This window comes from Corvus moneduloides, chromosome Z, assembly GCF_009650955.1.
Source record: "Corvus moneduloides isolate bCorMon1 chromosome Z, bCorMon1.pri, whole genome shotgun sequence".
In the NCBI taxonomy this organism is placed as follows: domain Eukaryota; kingdom Metazoa; phylum Chordata; class Aves; order Passeriformes; family Corvidae; genus Corvus; species Corvus moneduloides.
The window spans coordinates 9303628-9327936 of NC_045511.1; the positions used below are offsets into that span (position 1 = coordinate 9303628).

The window sequence follows — 24309 nt, forward strand, 5'->3', positions numbered from 1 at the left end:
TTTTTGGAAGAGGCATCCCTGAGTGGTGGACTATCAGCCCAGAAAGTAATCATAGAACATCTTTGTGGACTTGCTTCTCAGTTTCCTTTTGTTAGGCAAAACAGAGTGATTCAGACACATATGGCAGGACCATTATATGGAGATAGTCATGCCAGGGTCTCAGCTCCACTTCTGAATTATGTTGACTTTTTGCAGTCACACAACCTAAGGCAGTCCTTATGTAGACAGACAACACAAAATACAACAAATTCAGAGTAGTGATTCTCAATTTAGAGGTCCACCAAATGAAGGTGCAAGTCAACAGAACAACAGAACTAATAGCAAAATGGGGATAATCAAACAGAATTGGCTTTACAAGTCTGGATATGAACCCAGAAAAACTAAAGTCTCCAGCAAATAAGTCTAGAATGCTAAAATACATCCCCAGATATATGCTCCTAGGCCAAATACGACTATTTTATTTGTAGGGCACTTCAGTTGCAGCAAGTAATATAGGAGTGTAGCTTGAACTAGAAAGAAGGAATCACCCATTACAGCGTATCTGCTTCAGTTCTGTTTGAAAGAAACAAACACACCTGTGCTCTGTTGTGCTATTATTTGGTGCTTTAGTATCTTTATTATGAAAGTAACATAAGAGAGGCTTCAATCTATTTTTGCTTTCTGAGGTGGCTTGTAGTAGTTGCACAGATGGGTAAGTTGAACTGCTCTCCATATTCAAGGGTGTGATTGATGCTTCAGGACAGCTACCATGAGGGCTGCCAAGGGCATTCATCAGGGCACAGGGTATTCTTTATGCCTTGGAGACTGGACCCTTCTCTATCTGTGTTGCCGTCCTACTCACTTGGAAAAAACAGTTGTAAATTTAAAAGACAGAGATACTTAAATTGATTTCTTATCGCTTAGAAATTAATTAATAAAACTATTTCACCAAGACAAAATCAGAATTTTGCATTTGTATATATTTTCTGATGCATCAACAACCAACTCAGCCATGTAAAAGCCTTAACTCAGCACATACTTTAAAATGTGAATAAATTTAATCACAGAGCAGTTTCACTGAAGTTAAGATGCAAACATTAAAAAACTTTGTTGATTTAATGAAATTGTAAAATCTAATATATAAAAACCAAAATTCTAAAAAGGAAATTAACAGCTTCAGGATTGCCAGGGTGTTTCCTAGGCTTGTACAATTAAAAAATGCAACTGAGCTCCTTAATGGGTAAGACAGTGTTTCCAGAGAAGATAAAGAAAGCTGAACATATACCATCACATTCATTTTGCTTTTTTTCAACCAGTAAATAAAAAATGCATTGTCATTTTCACCTTTGAGTCTAAATGCTAGCTGCATTTGTGTAAAATAAAAAGAATCAAAGATAGCTGCAGGTAACCAATCTCTTCAATTTTACATGTTCCAGACAGTATTTTATTGTGTTTTAATACGAGAATATTTTACTTATTGCAAAGTATCCTGCATAACACAGGTGCTCCGCTATAAAATCTTCTCTCTTACTTGTAATTCAGTCATTCTAAATTTAAAATACCAGTATACAGTACTAAAACTTCCAATTGAAGTTTAGTATAAAAATATCAGCACAAAAGTCCTTTTTAATGTCTGTTTATTGTGAGCAACCCAAATGCCTGTTTAATTATTAACTGTTTTAGTATAATAATAGACTTTGCACCCCTACAATTGCTAATTGATACCATCTCAGGTATTTTGATGAGATACGAAATACTAAGTAAGAAAACAGTAAGTATTCAAATGGTTAATTTGCTAGTATAATAATAAATTAGTTTTTTGCATCTTCTTCAGTTCAAAATCCAGCTTTGAGACTGAGGAAGGCTTCACATCAATTAAATAAGAGTGGTCCTTTTAACCAGTAGCAGTTTGATTGCCAATGACTCGAAGAATCTCTTTATGAATGTTTGGTTCCTGTGTATTTATACTTGTATCACCCACTTGACCATCTTCATAACTAAAAAAAAAGGGTACAGAAAATAAAATCATATTAGTGTTTTACTAATCTACATAAAAACATCAAAAACTCTCATTCTCTAAGTGCTTATTCCATATGTTAACACAGTTCTATTGAAGTGCTCTGCTATGCTTCATCTTTATATGCAGATCCTGAACTCTGGAGAGTGGGAGGTGGTAAGGCTGAAACCCTGAGGCTGAATAAGCCACTAGGACCCCAAGGGGACAAGCGTTAGGTGAAAGGGGGAAATGCTCACAGCACAGACAGGAAGCCTTTAATGAATTCCTCAGCTTAAATACACACAGCCAAACAGAAATTATGTTTCACAATACATGGATAGACTTAATATAACATGAAGTAATGCCATTGAATAGGAAAAATCATTAACTCTCTGTTCATTTATACTAGAACAAGACATCTACTAAACCTTTGTCACTAGCTTATCCATACATTTCTAGCACAAGTAAGCACAGTGAGAGATAAAAATGAAGCAAGTCTTAACAGAATTAGGAAGAAATGTATTTTATCTACTTTAATACAACTATTGGAGGGAACATGAGAAAAAGGTCTAGTATGAAGCTGAATGTTAAGAGAAGCTTTGTACTCACACAAAGAAAAATCTTGTACACACGTGATCCGTGTTGGGAACTACCCATATCTCCCCATGTTTGTGCAGATCAGGTGAGGTTATCACTATCAGAGAAAGAATAAATTTCACAGTGATGAAAACACACCTGGAAAACACTGCTCTAAAAGATTTTGGGTTTTATACATTTTAAATAGGCTTTTGGGAATGTGCAGCTTTCCCCTACATGTCTCTGGTACGATGCAGATTTTGAGTTGGCTGCTAGTACAAACAGGAAGATAAACTTGATTCTTGTTTCCAAAATATACTTTTCCGAAAACACAGATGCTTGATGTATGGGAGCAAGTCGTTAAATGGAATGAAAACTTAAAAAATGCATTTATTAAAAACTGAATTTAAAAAGCCATAAGGCTGTTAAGGAGGATCTGAGACATCTAATCAGCATTTGGAACAGATATTTGTGTTTGATGATGGCTGACCCAAAACCAAGACAAAGTGTTTAAGACAAAGACTGAAACTGCTATATGGCGAATTTGGGATGTGCAATACTACCAAATATTTAAAACAAGTAACCATAGCAATTATGACTCAAGAGGTTCAAAAAGCTTGCTGAAACTTGCTCCATGTATTTGATGATAGGCTGTTCACCAGCAGAATGAGAACACAGGAAAGAAAGCTTTTTATTGCTACCTTGAAGCTATACTATCAATCTGCACTTGAAGCTATCTAAATGCATTTAAAGAGCATCCTTCTGTGTAAGTTGTCCAGCTGTGGGACGAGCAGGTTCGTGGTGTGGTGGGTGAAGAACTGGCTGAGGGACTGAGCCCAAGGGTTGTAGTGAATGGGGCTACATCTGGTTGGTCACACCAGTGGGGCTCCTCAGGGCTCCATTCCAGGCCCAGTTCTGTTCTGTGGATTTATCCACCATCTGGATGCAGCAGGTGAATACACAGTTACCAAGCGTGCTGATGCCAAACTCGGAGGTGTTGTTGAATCTCTGGAGGGACAAGAGGCCTTGCAGATTGGATTGAACAATCATTAATGGGATGAAATTTGACAAGTCCAAATGCTGGATTCTGCACCTGGGATGGAGTAACAGCAGGCACAGGCATGAAGTGGCAGAGGAGTGGCTGGACAGCTGCAGAGGGGGATGTGGGGCTGGCTGGTGCTGGGCTCGGTGTGGGTCAGCAGTGCCCGGGCAGCCCTGAGGGCAAACCCCCTCCCAGAGCACCGAGCACGGCACAGCCGGCACAGAGAGGGGATGGTCCTGCTGGGCTCAGCCCTGGGGCAGCCTCAGCGTGGGCCCTGCTGGGCTCTGCAGGTGGAGAAGGATGGGAAGGTCCTTCAGCACATCCTGAGGAGGGAAACAAAGCTGGTGGGAAGGCTGGAAAACGTCCTCGAGAGTGGTGGTGGGATCTGGGCTTGTCTAGTTTGGAGAAAAATAGTGAGGGGTGACCTTGCTGCTCTCTGCAGCTTCCTGAGGAGGGGAAGGGCACAGGGAGGTGCTGAGCACCTCTCCCTGGTATGCAGTTACAGGATGTGAGGGAATGATTCAAAGCTGTGCTGGAGGATGTTTAGACTGGACATTATGAAACATTTCTTTACTGAGAGGGTAGTGTGCTGGGTTAGACTGGGGTAGAGTTTACTTTCCTCCAAGTAGCTGGTACGGGTCAGTTTTTGGATTTGTGCTGAACAGTGTTGATAATACAGAGATGTTTTTGTTATTGCTGAGCAGGGCTCACACAGAGCCAAGGCCTTTTCTGATTCTTGTACTGCCACACTCCAAGGAAGTTGGGGATTCATGGGAGGTTGGGAGGAGACACAGGTGGGACAGGTGACCCCAGCTGATCAAAGGGACATTCCAGACCATGTGACATCATGCTCAGCACATAAAGTGGGGGAAAGAAGGAGGAAAGGGGATACATTTGGAGTGATGGTGTTTTGCCTTCCCAAGTAACCTCTACACGTGATGGGGCCCTGCTCTCCCGGAGATAGCTGAACACCTGCCTGCCCATGGGAAGCAGTGAATTAATTTCTTTGTTTGCTTTTGCTTTGCCTATTGAACTGTCTTTATTTCAACCCATGAGCTTTCTGGCTTTTACCCTTTCGATTCTCTCTCCAGTCCTGCTGGGGGGGAGTGAGGGAGTGGCTGCGTGGGGCTTGGCTGCTGGCTGGGGTTGAACCATAACAAGTGGTCAAACCCTGGAATAGACTTCCTACAGAGGGGTTGGTGCACCCAACCTGTCAGTGTTTAAAGGACATTTAAACAATACCCTTAATAACATGCCTTAACGTTTGGGCAGCCCTGAATAGGTCAGGATTGGACTTAGATGGCAGTTGTAGGTCCCTTAAAACTGAAATAGCCAGGTTTATCTTATCCTAACACTAACATAACTGCATGCATATTCAATTTTGATACCATTTGTTCCATGAATTGAAATTTTTAACAAACATTTTTTGTAATTAATTTTACATAAAATCTTTATTAACCACCTCCCCTAAACGACCTTCTCTACACAGAGAAATGAATATGAAAGCCACAAAATGCATTTATCAAATATTTAAAATTCACCCATATAAAACTGGTAATCCATTAGTAAGTACAAAGAAAGCAACAACATGTATGAAAAAGTCCTTGTGAAAGACATAATTTACATTTAAAAATTCAGGCATTAAAGGCCAAGTAATTGATTTTGTTCCTTATGGAAGTTTTAGAACTAAATTTCTATTTTTCTGTACAGTTCAAATTGCATTTTCATGTTGACTGACAGATCCTTAACCATGTACAGCTGAAAGCTTCTATTTTGAAATAACACATTTTCCACCTTCTGTCTTAATTTTCACTCTTTAAAACAAACAAATGCTCCAAATGAAGGGCAAATTGAGTTTAATATAATTTCCAAGACTAGTTCCTAACTACCAGTGCAATTCTTATTCAAATGTCACAATTTGTTCTCAAAACCTGCTGAGGTTTCACTAGTTATTAAAAGAACAGCCAATTCTTTCAAGAATGACTGTACTCAAGCATTAGATTTTAACTTCCCAAAATTTCTGAAGGAAACAAAAAGAACATACTGGTTGCCAGATGATCAGTATGCTTGTCTGAACAGTAAAAGATTATTTGGAAATTCTGTATGAAAGGTGTTTTTTTCTGACCTTTATGTGTTTAAAGCATTTTGCAAGAGCTTGAAAGAAGTCAGTGCTTCAAATAAAGGACATGACCTGGGTTTTCCTGATGGCTTAGGAATATGATCACATTTGAAACACAGATCAGATGAACAGTCACTATGTGTATATGACATTCCATGAAAATTCAGCATGTGCTACAGGTTTTGTTCAAAGAGAGGAAATGTTCTTACTGAAGTAAAAAGGTCAGCTGTTGAGCAGGTACTCCTACACCTGCCAGTAGTTTCTTGCCTAAACAACCAACTAAAGGTCTCACTGATTTGCACCCTGTAATTTGCGCACCCTGTGGCCATGACTAAAACAGTTCCACAAGGGCTTTCAGCTTACCTTCACATAAGGCTATGCATTTTAAGTTACGGCTTTGCAAGAATTGTGACTGCTGTCCTTTCTTCTGTGACTGAGATGTAAAAATGTGAGAAAACAGAATTAGTGCAGTAAAACAAACTGAGTGAAAAAGCAACAAAGGCAATAGCTGCTACTTTCAGTGGCTTATTAATGAACAAAGATAGAGGCAGTCTGTCTCTTATTTCTAAATGTAACAGAATTTATAAAAAAACCCCATTTATATTATTATTATAGGAGGGATTTGAACTCCTTCAAAAAATAGTATCTAAAATTCCTAATTATTACAGAATCAACAATGTGATCAGAAATATCAGTGTTATCAATAAAAAAACTGGTATCAGAAAAAAAAAAAAAGAAAAGAAAGGTGAATTTAGTCACCAATTCCTTGGTCACTATCCTGGTATTTTATTGGCCTTCCTACTTCTGAGAACTTCTGCTGGGATACGCCAATCTATCTTCAAAGCCAGATTATTCTGTAATTTTCTATGTGTTAATCATGGAGACAGATGCTAAGATTTCTTTCTTGAAATTTAGCCCTATGCATAGATGCTGTGTGCTTGCTTTAGATATAGCAGAATTTTAATGGTTCATGAATATCATGAAAAATAAAAAATAACTTGCTGTCAATTAAATGCTGCTCATTTCCCAGGAATAACCACTGTCAATTTATTTTGCATCATTTTTCTAGAAGTCTAAAACTCAGAAGGCAAGGGCTTGCTAAAGGTCATAACGCAACCTGTATTTCATTTTCATTCTCTTCCTAAATTCTTCTACTTGGAAAAGAACAGCACAAGATCTGCAATATGCCCCATAAATTTTTACTAAAGTAGTTGGGCTGTATTTAATATTTGCAGTCTCTGAAGTTGTTGATTTCATTCAGTGCAATAAAACTGGTAACTTGCACAAAGGGAATAATATTACCTCTTTTTCAGCTACTAAGTTCCCACTAATAAAATCCACAAATCTTCCAGAGATGGTTGATGTACCATACCTGTGACGTATTACTGCCCTTACTGCCTGAAGCTGGTTCATCTTTAGCTGACACCTTCTGCTGCTTCTTGTTCATCCCTAGGAATATTAAAATAATGTAAGATACCCTGGCCTATAAATATCATAAAAAGCAGAGTTAAGTACGAGAACGGAAGAGGCAGCACAGTGGGAATCACAGTCCTTTGCATGGCACTCAAAAAGCTAGTTAACTCTGTCACAGAGTATCACAATATAAAATCCTGTAAATTACAGGTACCTCTGCACATATTGCAAAGACGTTAGCAAAGTCAAGTTAGCATTAAGTAGCTGCAAAAGCAGATAAACCTGAGCTTAAATGCCACTGCATTCAGATCAGGAATGTTCTTATGTAGTGGCTTAACTGGGTTGTAGGTCAGCATGTCCTGAGTCTACTTGACCCTACTCACACTGAAGTAGAAGTCTGATTTACTGTGGGTGGGATAGCAAAAATCACAAGAGAAAGAACTTTGGATATTCATCTTAGGGACTTCATGGAATTTTATTAAAAGTCTAATTAATTTTTATGAGTAGGCAATTTAAGTTTTAAAATATACCTTGGTTTGATCCCTTTATCTACATGAAAAATATTAAATTATTTGTCAGTCACATTTGATCCAGTTTCCAGCTGAGAAATTGAAACATCTACGTTTGTGCCCTAGATCTCATTCATATCCCTCATGTTGGTTTATATAAAATTCCTGTGTTGTATGATACTATGGGCTTCCTTGCATTTCCAGCATCCTGTATTTCATAGAATCATGAAATGGTTTGGGTTGGAAGGGACCTTAAAGATCATCTCGTTCGAATCCCACTGCCATGGCTAAAGACACCTTCTGCTAGACCTGGTTGCTCTAAGCCCCATCTAACCTGACCTTGAACACTTTCATTTCTTGGCACTTTGCAAATACAGACTGAATTACGGGGAAGTCTAACTCTTTGAAGGAACAGGATGTGTAGGACTCTTCCATGGTTTTTAATGGCATCAAGGATTACCCATTTCAGCGGAACATAAGTCTCCTTTCTGGAGGAGACAGGATGGAAGGGGCCAAGACAGGCAGAGAGAGGAGCAGTAACACATTGAAGTTGACAAAACAATACTGTCCAAAAAGACAGCCAATTTGTTACATAATGATACTTCAAACAGCACTTTTAGTGAGTCCTAAGGAGCTTTCATACTCATGTAATCTCTGAAAAGCTAAAAGTGCATCTAGAGATAATTATGTTGAAGTTCCGCAAATAGTAGCTCAAAAGGCTGAGCTCCTAAACCATGACCTAGAAACACTGAGTACCAGAAAGCGTAACTAAAACTCTCAGCATCATCTACATGCACACAAACACAAATTAAACTATATACCTGCACTTTCATATGTGAGGAAGTAGTAAATACCACATACCTAAAGGAGAAAGTCACCATATTTTAAAATCCCTTTAATTTCTCAATATACACATTTATGTGTCTCATTTTTATTATGCTTCTGCTTATGATTTAATTCCTATATGGAAAACCCTGCACAACTCACTTTAGGATTCACTAGTGGGAGAAATTATGTTCTTTCTTGTCCTCAGGCTAAAATAAACACACTGAACTGCACTTTCTATGTAATCCTGACATGGTGATATTTGGGAATACTCTTAAATATACAGGGTTGAACATGTCTGTTGATGAATACTTGTTTTTTCAGATCAGGTCATAAAAGACCATGAATTCATAGGTGAAGTTAGATGGACTTAGGCAGGTATTGACAAAAATCACAAAGTTGGATTTCAGCTGAATCATCAAGACCTGCTCTACTACACATAGCATTCACTATTAGCTAACATTTACTTCAAAAAAGAAGTATAAGAATTCTAAGCACCTTCAACAATATGGACAGTATGTAAAAAGGGAGTTTTCCAATTTATTATTTATATTAAAAAAATATTTTCTCTTTTTTGAATAAATTAAATCACGGTTGACAAAAATAAAACTGAATACAGTGTTTTAAACAGTAAGAAAAGCAGTAGAGTGAGATACACCCCTATATTTCTCCAACTTTAGAGTGATTTATAAGTATCACCTGAGTAACCAAATGATATGCTTGACAATGGACTAAGGTAGATTCCACTTCCAAACATTGCACCATGGAGCTGAAAAAGAGCAGAGTGATTATTTAGCATTAATTTGGTTACCTGGAAAAAATGATAATAATTACAGGAACAGAAATACAGGAACAGAATCTGCCCACTGTACTAATTTATTGCCAGGTAATTAACAGTATTCAAAGAAGTCTTTTAAAAAATCATGCCCACATTTTAGTTATAAAACTAAAATATATGCATATATGTCCTGGAAACTACGTCTAGATTCCCAAACAGAATTTTACTTAAGGTTTATATATAAAATTGTGATTTCCATTTTTAACTCTAATATTCCTATGGAGGATGCCTACAAAGAGTGCTTCTGTATGTGACCAAATACACCCTGGGATCCTCTTTCAAGGTACATGGACTCAGCTCTGGGGAGAGCTGTCAAAACCACAGTGTTAAAACACTCTGCATTAGAGCTCCCCAGTCACTCTGTAGTGCCTACTTTGCTCTGCAATAGTGGTCTCCTGATGGTTCAGTCTGAGAAGTTTGCAATAAATCCCTTGTGGCCAGCGCACTCATGCTTCCATTCCCAAAGAAACCAGAGGAGCAGAGAAAGTGCTGCAAACCCCGTTCCTGTAAATCTAGTATGTTTCTGGATCCTTTGACACGGAGACACTTCAGGCCGCTCTAACTTGCACTTCCGACCACTTTTAAGCAGCACTGAGCAAAGCCTCCTGGAGGTGCTGCTCTGCAATGTAGAACTGAGACACTGATTCCAGCAAAGGGATTTTCTAGACGTTTTAGCAGACATATTACTTCATCTTATTTGCATCAGAAAAGTACTTCTTACAGGAAACAAGGTGGTATTTGAAATCATCCATTTTTCCACCTATATGGCTACCATATGAAACCCCTTGAAAACTTGCTGAAGCTAGTATGTAATCAAGCATGTACAGGGTAAGCTAAAGTCTGTTTTGTTTATTTACCTGCAGCCTCGTATTGGAAGCAACAACTAAGCCGTTCCTCAGGATGGAATGCCAATTTTCAATGTGTGAACCACTGAACAAAATAAAAAAGAAAGCGGTAAAATTCACAGTGTAAAATGCAAAATGACACCAGAAATCCTTTAAAACAGTAGACTCACAGCTTCACAGCTGCAAACCTCAAATGCCAGAACCAAAAAATAGCATGGCATTTCAATAACCTTTGGTTATTATGAATATATGTACTCACTGAAATGCAAAGGTACTCCCGTAGAGATTTTTAGCAGCTCGGAAATTGGATTCTTTGGCTGGTGGACTGCTGAGAAGAAGGAACTGGTGGGGAGTGTGCATAAACTTCAGTTGCTGGAAAATGTAAGAGTGCACATGTGAAGAGAAGTTGATTAATATGAAAGTATTGTATTTCCCTGATGGAAATCCTTAAGGATATCATGCTTTTCCACACAATACATGACTGCGTCTAAATATTACATGAACTAAGTTGAAACTGGTCTCACTTCCACAGTTTCCAGCTGAAATCAAATAGTAAAATGTTTTTCAGTTTACGAAACATATGGAAATTTTTGAAAACAGATTTCAGTTTATGAATGGCTCTAATAATTAAACTGAACAATTTCATCATGGTATTCTGATCAGAGCTGGCTTTGAATTAAGGTTATTTGTAAGGCTGCAGATTACTACACCCTTAATCAGGATTACTTATAAGTGGATCTCCTCGTACATCGTGTTTGTGTGCACTGCTTTCTGTACAATTCTGTATCTAATATTCTATACGGTAACAAAACAAAATGTGATGTACTTCTCACCTAATCTCAGATGACTACAAGGTAGACACCTGTATTTGAGCTACTCACATCAAATAGGCTTTTTATGAACATTATTCCCTTGACCTATTTTAGATATTCACATGATTCTAAAAATTGTGACCTGAAACTTTCTTGACTATTAGAGTCCACACAATCAGTTTGAATGCAGACACCTACGTTTTGCTAGTAAACTCCCACCTAAAATGCTAATATAAGCCATAAAACATCAGAAAATAATAGAGAACCCACAGACACTTACCCTATTCACCGGTAGCTTCACAATATGTGATCTATTACTAGAAATAACCCTAAAACAAGAAACAGACGTATTAGACACGGTAACCAAACTGAACTTCTTAAAAATGTGTTATGAATGTCTACCACAAAGCACCCCGCTGCAGGCCTTTAAATGTATCAGATGGAAGTAGGCACAACCTTAATTAGAAAATGAGATCAGAGGACCCAGATAAGGTCCAGAAACAGTCCAGAACAGCTGCAGTTGAAAATATCAACATTAATTATTAGGGTGACCTTACACCAAATTACACTGGTCAAGTGATTATTCATTACAAATGGTACTTTAATAATTATTATCTCGAATCTTTATACCATTGTAGAAGAGGATGTGCAAGAGGGTCTTGTTTATCCATCTGCTTCTTTATTTCCAAGTAGGGTGCCTAGAAAAGAGTAATTATGTTATTTATAGGTTGAATTTTTATCTTACATTGCCCATGATTTCATCTATTAAAATTAATTCATGGGACTCATTAGTAGGTTTAAATCACAGTTTTACTGATATACGACATAGTAGAGTTATAAATGTCTTTTGACAAAAGGAATTAATATAGCAACAATTTTCCCTGGAGTAAAATAATAAGCATATAATTAGCATCAAAATGACTATATTATAGCAAACATTGGTGATCTCAGGGAGAACAGAAGAAGACAACCATTTTTGTTTGGCTCTTGATTAAGAAATTGGACTGGAACTTCACAAAATTAAGTCTCACAAAGAAACCCAAAATAATCCACTTTGGTATTTTTAACAGTTTCAAGGTATAAATACCATGTCATATTATAATTTCTTTGAAAACCTGTCCTGATTCCAATCACAGTGTGAAGCACCCCTTTAAAAAACTTACTAGTCCAAGAATTATTTTAACATTTAAAAAACCCAAAATAGTAATTACTTTTTATTTTTAAAAGACATGATAAGAAATCACAGAAACACCCAATTTTTTCAATTTTTATAAGATGTTATACAAATTAACAAAAAAATGTGAATTTTAGTTTTCAATTTATTTTATTCCTCTCCATACATTCTTCATTCAAGAATCCCAAAGTATTTTGTGAATACACACAGAACAAGAACTGAAAACTGTTGAGAGGATACATTTATATTGCACTTGGAAAAGCAAGATATATGGAACAGATTTAAACAACCAATTATAACCAGGTGTTTTTTTTGGGAAAGGAGTGTAACAATAACCAGAAATATGACCATCAGATATGCCATGACAAATAATATGAGATTAAATCCAAGAGACCCAACCTTCCAAGTCCCCATCTATACTTAGTTGATTGAGAGTTTTGCTATAATAGAAATAAATATCATGTCATTCTGAATATCATTCAGAACACAGACACAAAATCAATTTCTTCTGCTCTGGAAGTAAAGGTCTTTGGCTTTGGTATTTCCAGAAATACAGCAGTTGGTGATTACCTCATTACAATGTCCCATTCTGCTGTTATTATCTCTTATTTAAACTTCAAAATACCTGAGTTCTACTTCATGACTTTTATTTAACTGCCATTATGGCTACTCTAGGTTTGTTATTTTGAATAAACATTTTAATATTATTAGAGTTATATAGGAAAGAGATGATACTATTGACTATTGACTTCCCAACCTGTCACAGGCAGGCAATATAAACAGCTTTCAAGTTGTAGAAACAGTGATTAAATTAGGTAAGTACTTTTAAATTCACCTGTGTCATCTCTCTGATGGAAGTGATACTGTCCAATGCTTTCATGACTCGGTCATAGTTCTTCTTCTGATGTAACACAAAACACACAAATAAGTTCAAAGAATGTTAGTCTTTGGCTCCACAAAAAACTGTATTCTTTGAGTGTGTATAAAACCAAAGCTACGAGGAATGTTGGGCAAATCAATTCTTTCAAACATTTCCAACCATCAGCTTTCTTCCACCTTGTACACCAACTCTCACTCATTGTCCAGGAAAATTCCTTGAAAAAATCCTGTTATGATCTTTTTTCTTTGACTTTCACTGGGATCTCCAAAACACTCCAAAAATCAGCTCATTTTTAAACAAACATTTGTAACTAAACACAGTTATTTGGACAACATGCTCTTGAGATAAATAATGCAGTGCCCCAAACAGATTTTAAATGAAATGAGTATAAACAGATGTGTTTCCTTTGCTAACAGCTCTATAAAACTTCATAGGTGCTTCAGTGGTCCCTCTGCCTGACCCTGATCTTTGCTGACCTACTGCTTGGGAACCACTACCAGACAGGTCCACCTGTCCTGAGTGAACAGGCTTAACAGTCTGTGCTTCATCCACTCCACATGACGTGTCACCCTCAGGAGCTCCGCTTTTCCCCATCTTTAGGTCTTGCCAACACACTACGGAACACCTCAGCCTCTCCTAAGAAAGAACTCCTGGCTAGCTGGTCTTTGTTCAGAAAGAGTGAAATGCATCCCAGTGCAAGACATGCCAAGTTCTCATCTATGCCATGGGGAAATGGCTTAAAGGAGATGGAATATTCACAGCTTGAGGGCTTTCCTGAAAGGCAGCATTGGGAGCCCAAGGAGCAGGCAATGCAAGCACAGTTCTTTACTTCAAAATTGATGCTTGTACAAAACTCAACTGTCAACATCTGGTAAAATTACATAAAAGGAAATGACTGCTTGCAGTGAGTAAATGAGATGACGGCAATGACACTTCTGAGAATGAAAAGATGGACTGGAAATCCCCTGGCTAACATGACCTGTATCTCTCAAAGGCCAGCTTTCCTTTTGCGTCCAACGTGCGCAATGAGTGAAAGACACTTAAAATATAAAATTTTGCATCTAGAATTTGTCCCTTAGAAAAGTTTCTTGGCTTTAACATAACCTACAGTTTTGCCATGGTTTAGGGATGGTATTCTCCAATTTAGTGTTCCCATTGAAACCAAGCACTGCTCACTCTCCACTTCCCCTTCCCCCTCCTCCTTCCCCTTTCCACCTGCTGGGACAGAGAAGAGAATTGGGGGGCACAAAGGTAAAGATCAAGGGTTGAGGTAAGAACAATCAGCTGGAAACAGCAATGAGATAAGAAAACCAGCAACAAATAATATCCAACTGCTCCCTCTGCCAAGCAAAAGGGGAACCCTTTTCCCTGGAAGAGACTCCCTTCCCCCTGCTCCCAGCACTGATGTGAGGTATAGAATAATCTCCTGGTCTTAGCCATGCCCAATTCTGGCTACTGTAAAAATTAACCCTGTCCAGGCCAGAACCAGGACAAGTTTATATTCAAGTACCTTTTCAGCGACGATTAATAAAAGCCACAAAGTTTTGAAAACAGTCATGCTTCTGTTATATTCTAGAGCTGCATCTCGTAATAAAGGAGACTCCTCCATAAGAAGTCTTTGCTTTGGAACCTCATGTATGACTAAAACCAAGCAATGACATAATTAAAGGCAACTACTTACTCTGGGGTTAAAGGCCAGCATCTGAGGATCATTAGGATCAACTACAGAAGGATATGGCTCAAAAATGACAACTTTCCTAGGTGACTCTAATGCAGACCGACACATGGATACTAACAGATCAACCACCTGGTGATAAAGAAAGACATATTCAAAAAGTTTATTCAAAATATATACTTTTATATTGTATAATTATATTATACATATTTTTATGTTACACATATAATTATATATATTATATTCCAGTCTGCTTTTTTTTACACATTATAGATACATCATATTTCATTGTTACCTATACTGCCCAAACTGTATTATCCACAGGAGATAGTTTAGGACTAAATTTTTTCCACTGACCTCAACAAGGTTTGGGTTCAGCCATGACATATTATTCCAGGCGCATATAACTAGGACCAGTATCTAGTACTAAAAGTATTATAGTATCAAATTCATTGAAGTTCTGCTTTTTCTTGTGCATGTGTTAATTCCTTTAAAATTTATTCACTAAGGAAATGAGGTTGTGCTGGTTCTGTGTATCTCTGTATAGAGATGCCAGTAAAAATGTTGCTCAAAACCAAAGAATGGTCTGTCAAATTTGTACCACTTTCTGCTCTTCTCGTGAAGACTGTAATCACAGAAACACTTGAAAACATTGCTTCTGCTAAGGCCAGAATACTGCAATGATTTAACAGTCATTTGCACAGCTCACACCAGGGGATCTTCTTTTTCCCATCCTGTTGTACAAAATTACAGCACTTCTTTGAATATCTATGATTTTCATGATTTTTGCACAGGATTGTGCATGTAATGTGCACACAGATACATATTCATGTGTGTGCACATAAGCACATACACCACTTAGACACAGATTCCCATGTAATTGTTTCAAAATACGTAATTCAGAAGTTAAAAATAGAATACAGCAATAACAAACATGAGAGAATGCAGCTTTCTGGCAGCTGTGAAATATAAATCCAGCTCATAATGAAATTCAAAATTGCTACATTAAAAAGTAGCTGCAGATTAACTCATTTCCCCCTGTTTTTTCTGTGCTTCTGAAAACATTCCTGTGTGAAAATAGACTTTTCCATGAAAGAAAGAAAAAGCTGAGACAAGCTGTAGCTAGTAGATATCCCTGGTTCCTCCCACGACTCCACATGGATCAGATCTCATCTCACAGCTCACACTCTTCTAGAAGATTTTGTACATCTGCCACTGTATCTGATCATTTGGATGGAAAAAAATTATGGTCCTTTAGAGAAGCAGAATGAAAATAAGAACAATGATGAAAGGGAAAAAGAACTGCGCTGTGGTGAGTCATACAGTTGCCGTTTTCCTCCTCTGTTCCTTCATCATGAATGGACAATTTTCTCCATCAGTTTTAATATATTCTGTTAGTTCTAGTTACTAAATATCTCACATATATTGCAAAATGAAATTACTTAAATAATGATCGCTTCCCCATTGGTTCCCTAGTTACTTTCCAGTTTATACTATCTGTATGCGTGATGAATGTTTCAAAATAGGGCATATGGACTAGCATTTACAAAGGAGACCAGCAACCAGATCAGGCAGCAGACCTACCCCTGTGTAAATGTATTACTGTGAAATTGAGCATTCACCCTGCTTCTGAGAAGCTCTTCTTAGTCTACAGTCACAAAACACTACTAGGGAAGAGCTGTTTGAGTCCCCAGATCTCTTAACGCAGAGACTCAAAGCTGTCTTGCTTTATGATTTGCATGATGGAATACTGCCTTAAAACTGGCACAGTTCTACTCAGAACACAATCCCCAAGCCCTCCTTTAAACAAACGGTTGACTCCCAGATTGTTTCCAACTCTGCTTTTTTTTCACATCTGACTTCCTCTGATTTCACTGTTTTGAGTTGATGCAATGCAAAACAACTTAAACTGCACGGTGAATCTAATAGAAACCTTATAATACAGCCTTGCACACACATTTCTTGGGGGAAGTGCTGTGGATCTAGCAGATGTCCTTGAAACTGAGTGTGAACTCCTCCTCCTTAATTGGAGGTACAGAAGTAAGGATTAAAACAGTTTCATTAGGACAAGACAACATGTGGTGATGACAATTCCTCTTATGACATCAGTCCCTCAGACAGTGCCTCTCACTCTCAAGAGACTTTTCAAGTAGTGTGAACTATCAAGAAATCAGACATCTAATTTTCAGGCATTTTGACTACATGACTAATTCAAGGCAACTTGAGTTCAGGCTGGAAAGTTTTAGAAAGTACCGCCACTTATTATTAAGGAGAAGCCATCAGATTATTTGGAGTAGCAAAGTAGGGTTGTACACCTTAGGAAACTAGCTGAAAGCACAGAAGAAGAAAACAGGATGTGATTTCTGATGACGGGAACCTGTATTTAGGCTTCTTCACTAGACAAAATGATTTGGAGGAGGATTAATCAGACAAAATGTGAATGCCTACCTTTTACTAGTCAGCCTAAGCTTGCTAGGCTGTTGGAGAAATAACTACTGTGCTGACAGTCTATGCTGTGATTCACACTGTCCTAAACTAACGACAAAAAGAGCTCAGATGGATCAAACTCTAGAACCGATGAACTGTTTCTGCAAACAGGAATGAGAGGCTAAGCCAGATCCAATAGAGTGAGCTGGTTGCAATGCTATCACTAAAGTGAAACTTAGCAGAATTTAGCCACCTAAATAATAAACTATAATAAATATTTTCCCCAATGGGACAATAGACAAAACCCCTCATCTCTTTTAAGCACTCTTAAGGTTGTCATCACTTCAGAACTCTACAGCAAAGCTCTGTAAATGTAGAAGTACCCCACAGATCTAAAGCAAGTTCTGCATATGCCTGCAACAATGATACCTACATAAAACACTGAGTGAGAGCTAACCAGGGCCACCTCTCCTCTACTTAGTTAGCTCTACTTAAAAAAGCTTATACCTAATTCTTTCCTAATTTTAGGAAAGTGATCTTCCAGCTGTTCAAGGAGTTATTCAATAGGAGCCCCTGTGAAACTGCTTTCAGGGACGAGGGAACAGATCAGAGCTGGCAGATCTTTAAGGATGCCTTCCGCAGAGTGCAAGAGCTCTCAATCCCCATGTGTAGGAAATCAGGAAAGGAAGACAAGATGTTGGCATGGATGACTTCAGACCACCTGGTAAGACTAAGAGGGAAGAAGGAAATGCACAGGCCGTGGATGCAGGGATAGATATTCTGGGAAGAATATAGGGATATTGCCCACTTGTGTCAGGATGGGGTGAGGGAGGCCAAGGTCCAACTGGAGAGGAACTTGACAAGGGAGGCAAAGAATAATAAAAAGGCTTCTGAAGGTATGTGAGCCAGAAAGGGAAGGTCAAGGAAAGTGCACCCCTCTCTGAACACGACTGGCAAAATGGCAATGGCAGACAGTGAGAAGGCCGAGGAACTTGACAGCTCTTTGCCTGTCTTCACTGGCAGTCTCTCCTTCACACACCTTCATCCTTGAGCGGATGAAGCTCAAGGCAGAAAGTAGGGGAAGCAAAGTGCTTCCCACTGTCAGCAAAGATTAGATTTGAGAGCCCCTGAGGAATGTGAACATAGAGAGGTCTATGGGACCTGATAAGATGCATCCCAGAATCCTGATGGAACTGGACAACAGAGTTGCCAAGCTACTCTCCATGCTAACTCAAAAGGCATGGCAGTCAGGTGAAGTCACAAATTACTGGAAAAAGGGAGACATTGCATTTTAAAAAGGGGTAGAAAGGAGGGCCCTGGAAACTACCAACCTGTCAGCCTCACCTCTGTGCCCGCGAAGGGCATGCAACTGACCTCTCAGAAGCTGTGCTAAGGCACATGAAGAACTAGGAGGCAATTTGGGACAGCCAGCACAGCTTCACTGAGGGCAAGTCCTGCCTGACCAACCCAGTGGCCTTCTGTGATGGAGTGACCATACTGGTGGACAAGGGAAGGGCTACAGATGTCATTTATATTCTGTAAGGTCTTTAAAACAGCCCCCTCCAACATCCTTCTCTCTAAATCGGAGAGATACAAATTAGATGGATGGACAGTTCTGTGGATAAGGAATTGGTTGGACGGTTGCATCCAGATGGTAGAGGTCAATGTCTCAGTGTCCTGATGGACACTGGTGATGACTGGCGTTCCTCAGGGGGCAATATTGGGACCAGCACTATTTAATGACATAGAGAGTGAGATCAAGTGCTCTCTCAGCAAATCTGCAGATTACACAAGCTGAGTGGTGCAACTGATGTGCCCGAAGGATGGGATGCCATCCAGAGGGAGCTGTACAAGCTGGAGAAGTGGGCCCATGGGAATCTTGTGAAGTTCAACAAAGCCAAGTGCAAGGTGCTGCACCTGGGTCATGGTAACCACTGATACCAGCACAGGCTGGGCATGAACAGACTGAGAGCAGCTCTGCCAGAGGGACTTGGGGGTGCTGTGGGTGAGAGGCTGGACATGCCCCAGCCATGGCACTCACAGCCCAGAGAGCCAAATGTGTCCTGGGCTGCATCCAGAGCAATGCGGCCGGAAGGGGAGGGAGGGGATTCTGCCCCTCTGCCCTCATGAGAGCACCCCTGAGCACTGTGTCCAGCTCTGGGATCCCCAGCGTAAGGAAGACCTACACCTGCTGAAGCAAGTCCAGAGGAGGACCACAAAAATGATCAGAAGGCTGGAATGCCTTCCTGATGAAGACTGGCTGAGACAGCTGGGGTTCTTCAGCCTGTGGATGAGAAGGCTTTTGAGAGACCTTATTGCAGCCTTTGAGTATCTAAAGAGGGATGATAAGATGGGGAAAATCTTTCTAGCAGGACCTGCAGTGATAGGACCAGGGGTAAAGGTTTTAAACTAAAGGAGGGAGATACAGGCTAGATATAAAGAAGAAGATTTTTACAGTGAAGGTGGTGAAACACCAGCACATGGTAGATGCCCCATCCTTGGAAACATTCAAGGTCAAGTCAGACAGGGCTCTGAGCAACTTGATCTAGTTGAAGTTGTCCTGGCTCTTGGCAGGGTGTAGGACTACACAGGTCCCTTCCAACTCAAACTATTCTGTGATTCCACGATTCTAAATGTACATACAACATGTAAGTGCCTGAATTAAAAAAATAAAATTCTCACAGGACTCCAGGCTGAGGAAGAGGTAGGGCTTCATCTGCACACCTCTTTCCATTTCTTATAAGCCTAAACTGTCATCCCAATGTTTGGTATCAAGATGTAGCAAATACAGCCCTCCAATGGTCTTGAGATGTCAGATGAAGAGCTGCTGATCCAATTCCACAGTCACATACTCAAGTCAGGAAGCTGGTGTACACTGTTGCAACTTTCTTCCTTTGAGGATATGCTCGTGGTTGTATTCAGGCATCTACCTGAATAGTTTACTTCCAGTGGCCAGACTCACTAGTGCTAGTTAAAGTTAAAAAACCTGAAGGTTTGCTCTTCTAAAAAACCCATGTTGCTTACTGTGTAGAAGCACAGTAACCAGAAAATTGGAGACAAGAGCACTTTTCCTTAAGATGTGCAAACTTTTAACATAAGATCTTAAGGGGACCTTAAACATAAGATCCTTTAACTTTCGTTTTTAATGAAACATTAGGTTAGTGATTTGGAAGCACAACTTAAAACATTTCAAGAAAACACTGATAGGGCTATAACTACATCAATAACTGAATTTAGAGTCAGGAAGCACACTTACATTAAATTCCTGATCCTTGAGAAGAAGAAAGAACCCTATGTAGCAATATCAGTAAGGACTTTCCCACTGCTATTTGATGAACGAAACAACAGATGCTCAGTGGATCCCTGCATCCCAAGACCATGAACAGGAAGTAACTTACTAATTGCATGAGCGTCGTAATGGCTCATTAGGTGAAAATAAATGTGAATTATCTCCAAATTACAATGGCTGCCTTTATTAACAACCCAGGTGACCTAATTGAATACAACAGGACATGAAAACACAGTTACTCTAATTACATGGAAGCAAAACAATGGAAACACCTCATTAGTACTGTTTGAATACACCACGCATAAACCAGTGCATTTACAGCTATAACAGAGGACAAATAAATAATACTTACCAAACACTACTCATATGGTAATACAAGTCAAAACACATACTGGAAGAGACTGAGAAGACTGAGTAAACTACAGAAAACCAACACGTATTAAACATTAGATAATCCTACCTGTGCCCCAGTTGCAATTTCATCTGCAGCTTCGTTCATCACTCCTAATGTTTGAAAAGCAAATACACAGAGCTCCCGTTCACAAACAGTGGGCTATACAAAGAAAGAAAGTTAATTGTTTTTTTTCTACTTTTGAGTTCTTGCTTTCAGCATGTCATACCTACAACAAAACCCCCACACAATTAATGCTAATTCTTCATATTTTAACTGCAACTTTAATTTTAAATAATTAATACGTATCAATTATTGAGGAAGATACATTAGAGAAACATATTAATAACCTGATGATCAAGAGTGAAGAACTCTAAAACTCCTAAGTACTCAGACAGGCCAAATTTAAAAGAAATCCCAGCACAGTCACAAAACCAAAATTACAGGCATAGTACCCAAACATTTTTAAGACTATCTATCAGAAAACTTCCTACATAATTAAACTTAATGGAGAACAAATCCAGAAGCTAATGGAAGCAGGTTTAGTCTTCATAGCTTCTTACACTGTTCAGAACACACACAAAACTCTGATCTGAAAGACAAATTTCTTGAAGAGGCTATTTTTAATTTTTGACAATTTAACAAATTATTGATAAACTCTAAGAAAATTCATTATATTTTTACAGCATAAACACTGTATTTTGAAGGGTACTTATTTTAAGAAATAAAGGTACTTCCATTCTTTTTTCAGGTATTAAACAAATAAAAGCCCCTTGTTTTTGAACCAGGTTTTGCCTATTAAAAAAAAATAATTCACAATGTCATCACAAATAAAAAAGCTTTATCTAAACTACATATTGAGTGAGAACTGAACATTTTGCCTTCATAAAGCAAACAAAGCAGAAACAAAAAGGAACACAGCTTGACATAAAGAAAATAGGAATGTCTTCACGGGCTTCCAAACTGTTTACAACCCTCACAGCAACTCCATCTTATTTACTGAACGATAATTAGAGGACCAGCTTTTTAAAGGCTCAAGTAATATCACACAATGAACTGTTATAAGCGTTCAAAATGAACACACAGTTGAAAGAAATACAAATTAAAACCTTCCTTAAAACTACCCAATAAACACAACCTTTTATGACAATGTTGAAAACAATCAAAAATACTTCCTGGATACTATTTATGTGAATGTATAGTATTAAATTCTAGCTCACTGAAACTTAAACTTATCTTTGCGATACTGAACTTTTGTAACTAGAAGTTCTGAGTCTAGCTATTACAACAATTACTAAAGCATTTGTTGTAGTAGGCTTTGAAGTTCAAGCCACTGCCTCTACAAAGCACTTGCAGAAATGAAAAAAAATTAAGTACACAAAAAATCCCCTAAGATTTAGCTGAATTCTGTTTCAGGCAAGAGCTTTGCCAGTAATAAGCTGTACTTGTAGTCACTTGTTTTGCAACACTTAAAACATTAATTTGCTGGGTTTCAAAGACTCAAGACCTGAATAAACATCTGAAATCTTCTGGATACAATCTCACTCCATTTGCTTTACAAAAGCTATCATCTTTCAAGTCTAATAATGTCACCCATTTGATTTAGTTTATCCGCCATGTTACCTTGCATTAGGCAGCAGATTAAGCCAAACATGATCAAACTCTCTGTGCCATGGCAAGCTGGACAAGAGGTATCTATTATTGTCATTATTCTTGGGTTTTCCACATTTAGAAGATGGTTAAATAATTTTTTCAGTTGGGGAAGCATGTCAGCACTACCACTTTAACTATAATAATCAACAGCATACACAGACTTCCTTTATTTCAGAGCAAGGAATAACTCTGGAATAGCAGAGCAATCTAAATCTGTCATGAAGAAAACTTTTAAGAAAATACTTATTTTTGATATTTACAGTCCAAGCAAAGTAAGTTATCCTGAGACTTAACGATGGCAAAGGGAACACAGGATTTGTCACCTTTACTCTTTTTCCTGCCCCTCTGTTATGATCCCAGAAGTGTCTGAGCATCTGGAAGAGCGAAGTCAGGAAAACAGCCATTGCACTTATGCTTGACATTTGAAAGGCCCTTTTTTTTTTGTCTCAGGCCGATACTAGAGAACTCTAGATAATGAGGAAAAGCAAGACAGCAGAATTTCAGCCCTGAAGTGGAACAGAAACTTCTGTTAGGGTCAATACAATTCTTCTCATTTTATGTATTTGATGAACCTTTCTGTCCCCTATATACTTTGCCAATACAGTACAACGGGGAAACTAATCCCAACCCTTCAGCTAGAGGGACATTTCAAGAGTCTGTCTTCATATATCTAGCCTGGATGCCTTTTAACCCACACTACAGTCATTCAAAAAGCACTTCTGAATACTGTTTCTGAAATTTGTCTCAATTTAACAAAATCAGATGTTTTTAACTTAAATTTCCCACATGTGTTAGCAGTGTTAGTGTTATTTAGCGTATTCCAAGAGATGTTGGTATGGCCATTTCTGTGTCCTCTACTCCAGTCACTAGTTAAGCTCAACAATTTAAACTGTATAAATCCCTACAAAATGAAAATATTAGCTTGGAATTAGGAAGCAAATGTTTGAGGGGGGTCTTGTTTGTCACACACTGTGACTTACCTATTCAGCTTTACATTTCCTTATTTTTGTTTCGCCTGCAATTCTGCCTGCTAGAACCAATGAAAGCATATGAAAACTAAGTTAATAAATCAGTTCTAGAAGGCAAGAAAACCACAAGCTTTGCCGGGAAACTGGGATTCAAGGCTGCTCTTAGTCTGCTGTTAATGTTTTGCATGTTGACAGTGTGTTTCCCTTTATGGTGTCCACTTTTCTCTTGCTATAGGATGTGAGCCCTTGGGACAGGAACAGTATTGTTCTGACTTCAGATCATAAATATGAGAAATGCCCCTAGCCACACTAGACAAACAAGAACACCGCCACTAACACATTTATACTACAAATTATATTCCCATGTCATCTTTGGATACTCTTACTTTGGTTCATGTATATGTAATATTCAACAAGCTGAACTTTCTAAGAATTTTTGTGTCTGAACATGAAATATAGATATGTTCTTACTGATGTGGAATTCACATCCACAAATGTACAGATTAATCACCTTTTCTTACATTACTATTTTCCGTTGTTTTCGAAGGGAAAATAGATGACAAAATAGGGTTTAGACACTTAAACATGTATTTCTGAATATGAATTTCATCCTAGGTGCACACAGTGTCACAGATTACAACCACCACCTTGAGGACACAAGCGCTGACAGGCTGGGGGACTTTGTTGTTCACTTCCTGAAGAAGGCAACTGTTATTCCTCTCACCAACACCAACTGCCAGGGTCTCACACAGACTTTATTTTTTCCTCTTGAAAATAGAAAATTAACATAAAGCCATTAGTTTTCACCGAACTATTAGCTAAGTGAAGATCACTGGTGCTGAAATACTATTAGGAGGATCATTATTCCAGTGGGGAAAATCCAGAAAAAAGTAAGACA

The 24309-nt window shown here is 38.4% G+C and overlaps 1 protein-coding gene across 2 annotated transcripts in view; it reads right to left on the reverse strand.

Annotated features, from left to right (window-relative positions):
- Positions 1–248: 248 nt before the first annotated feature.
- PARP8 (poly(ADP-ribose) polymerase family member 8) overlaps positions 249–24309 on the reverse strand; it is a 124385-nt gene continuing 100324 nt past the window's right edge. For both annotated transcript variants that reach the window (XM_032095971.1, XM_032095972.1), the window contains 12 exons: positions 20860–20952; positions 14690–14815; positions 12964–13029; positions 11585–11652; positions 11235–11283; positions 10402–10514; positions 10155–10227; positions 9159–9228; positions 7085–7161; positions 6076–6145; positions 2585–2669; positions 249–1976 (listed from right to left, as the gene is read on the reverse strand). In XM_032095971.1, coding sequence (XP_031951862.1) covers positions 1874–1976; positions 2585–2669; positions 6076–6145; positions 7085–7161; positions 9159–9228; positions 10155–10227; positions 10402–10514; positions 11235–11283; positions 11585–11652; positions 12964–13029; positions 14690–14815; positions 20860–20952 — 993 coding nt within the window. In that variant the 3' untranslated portion in view covers positions 249–1873. The remainder of the gene's footprint in view (positions 1977–2584; positions 2670–6075; positions 6146–7084; positions 7162–9158; positions 9229–10154; positions 10228–10401; positions 10515–11234; positions 11284–11584; positions 11653–12963; positions 13030–14689; positions 14816–20859; positions 20953–24309) is intronic.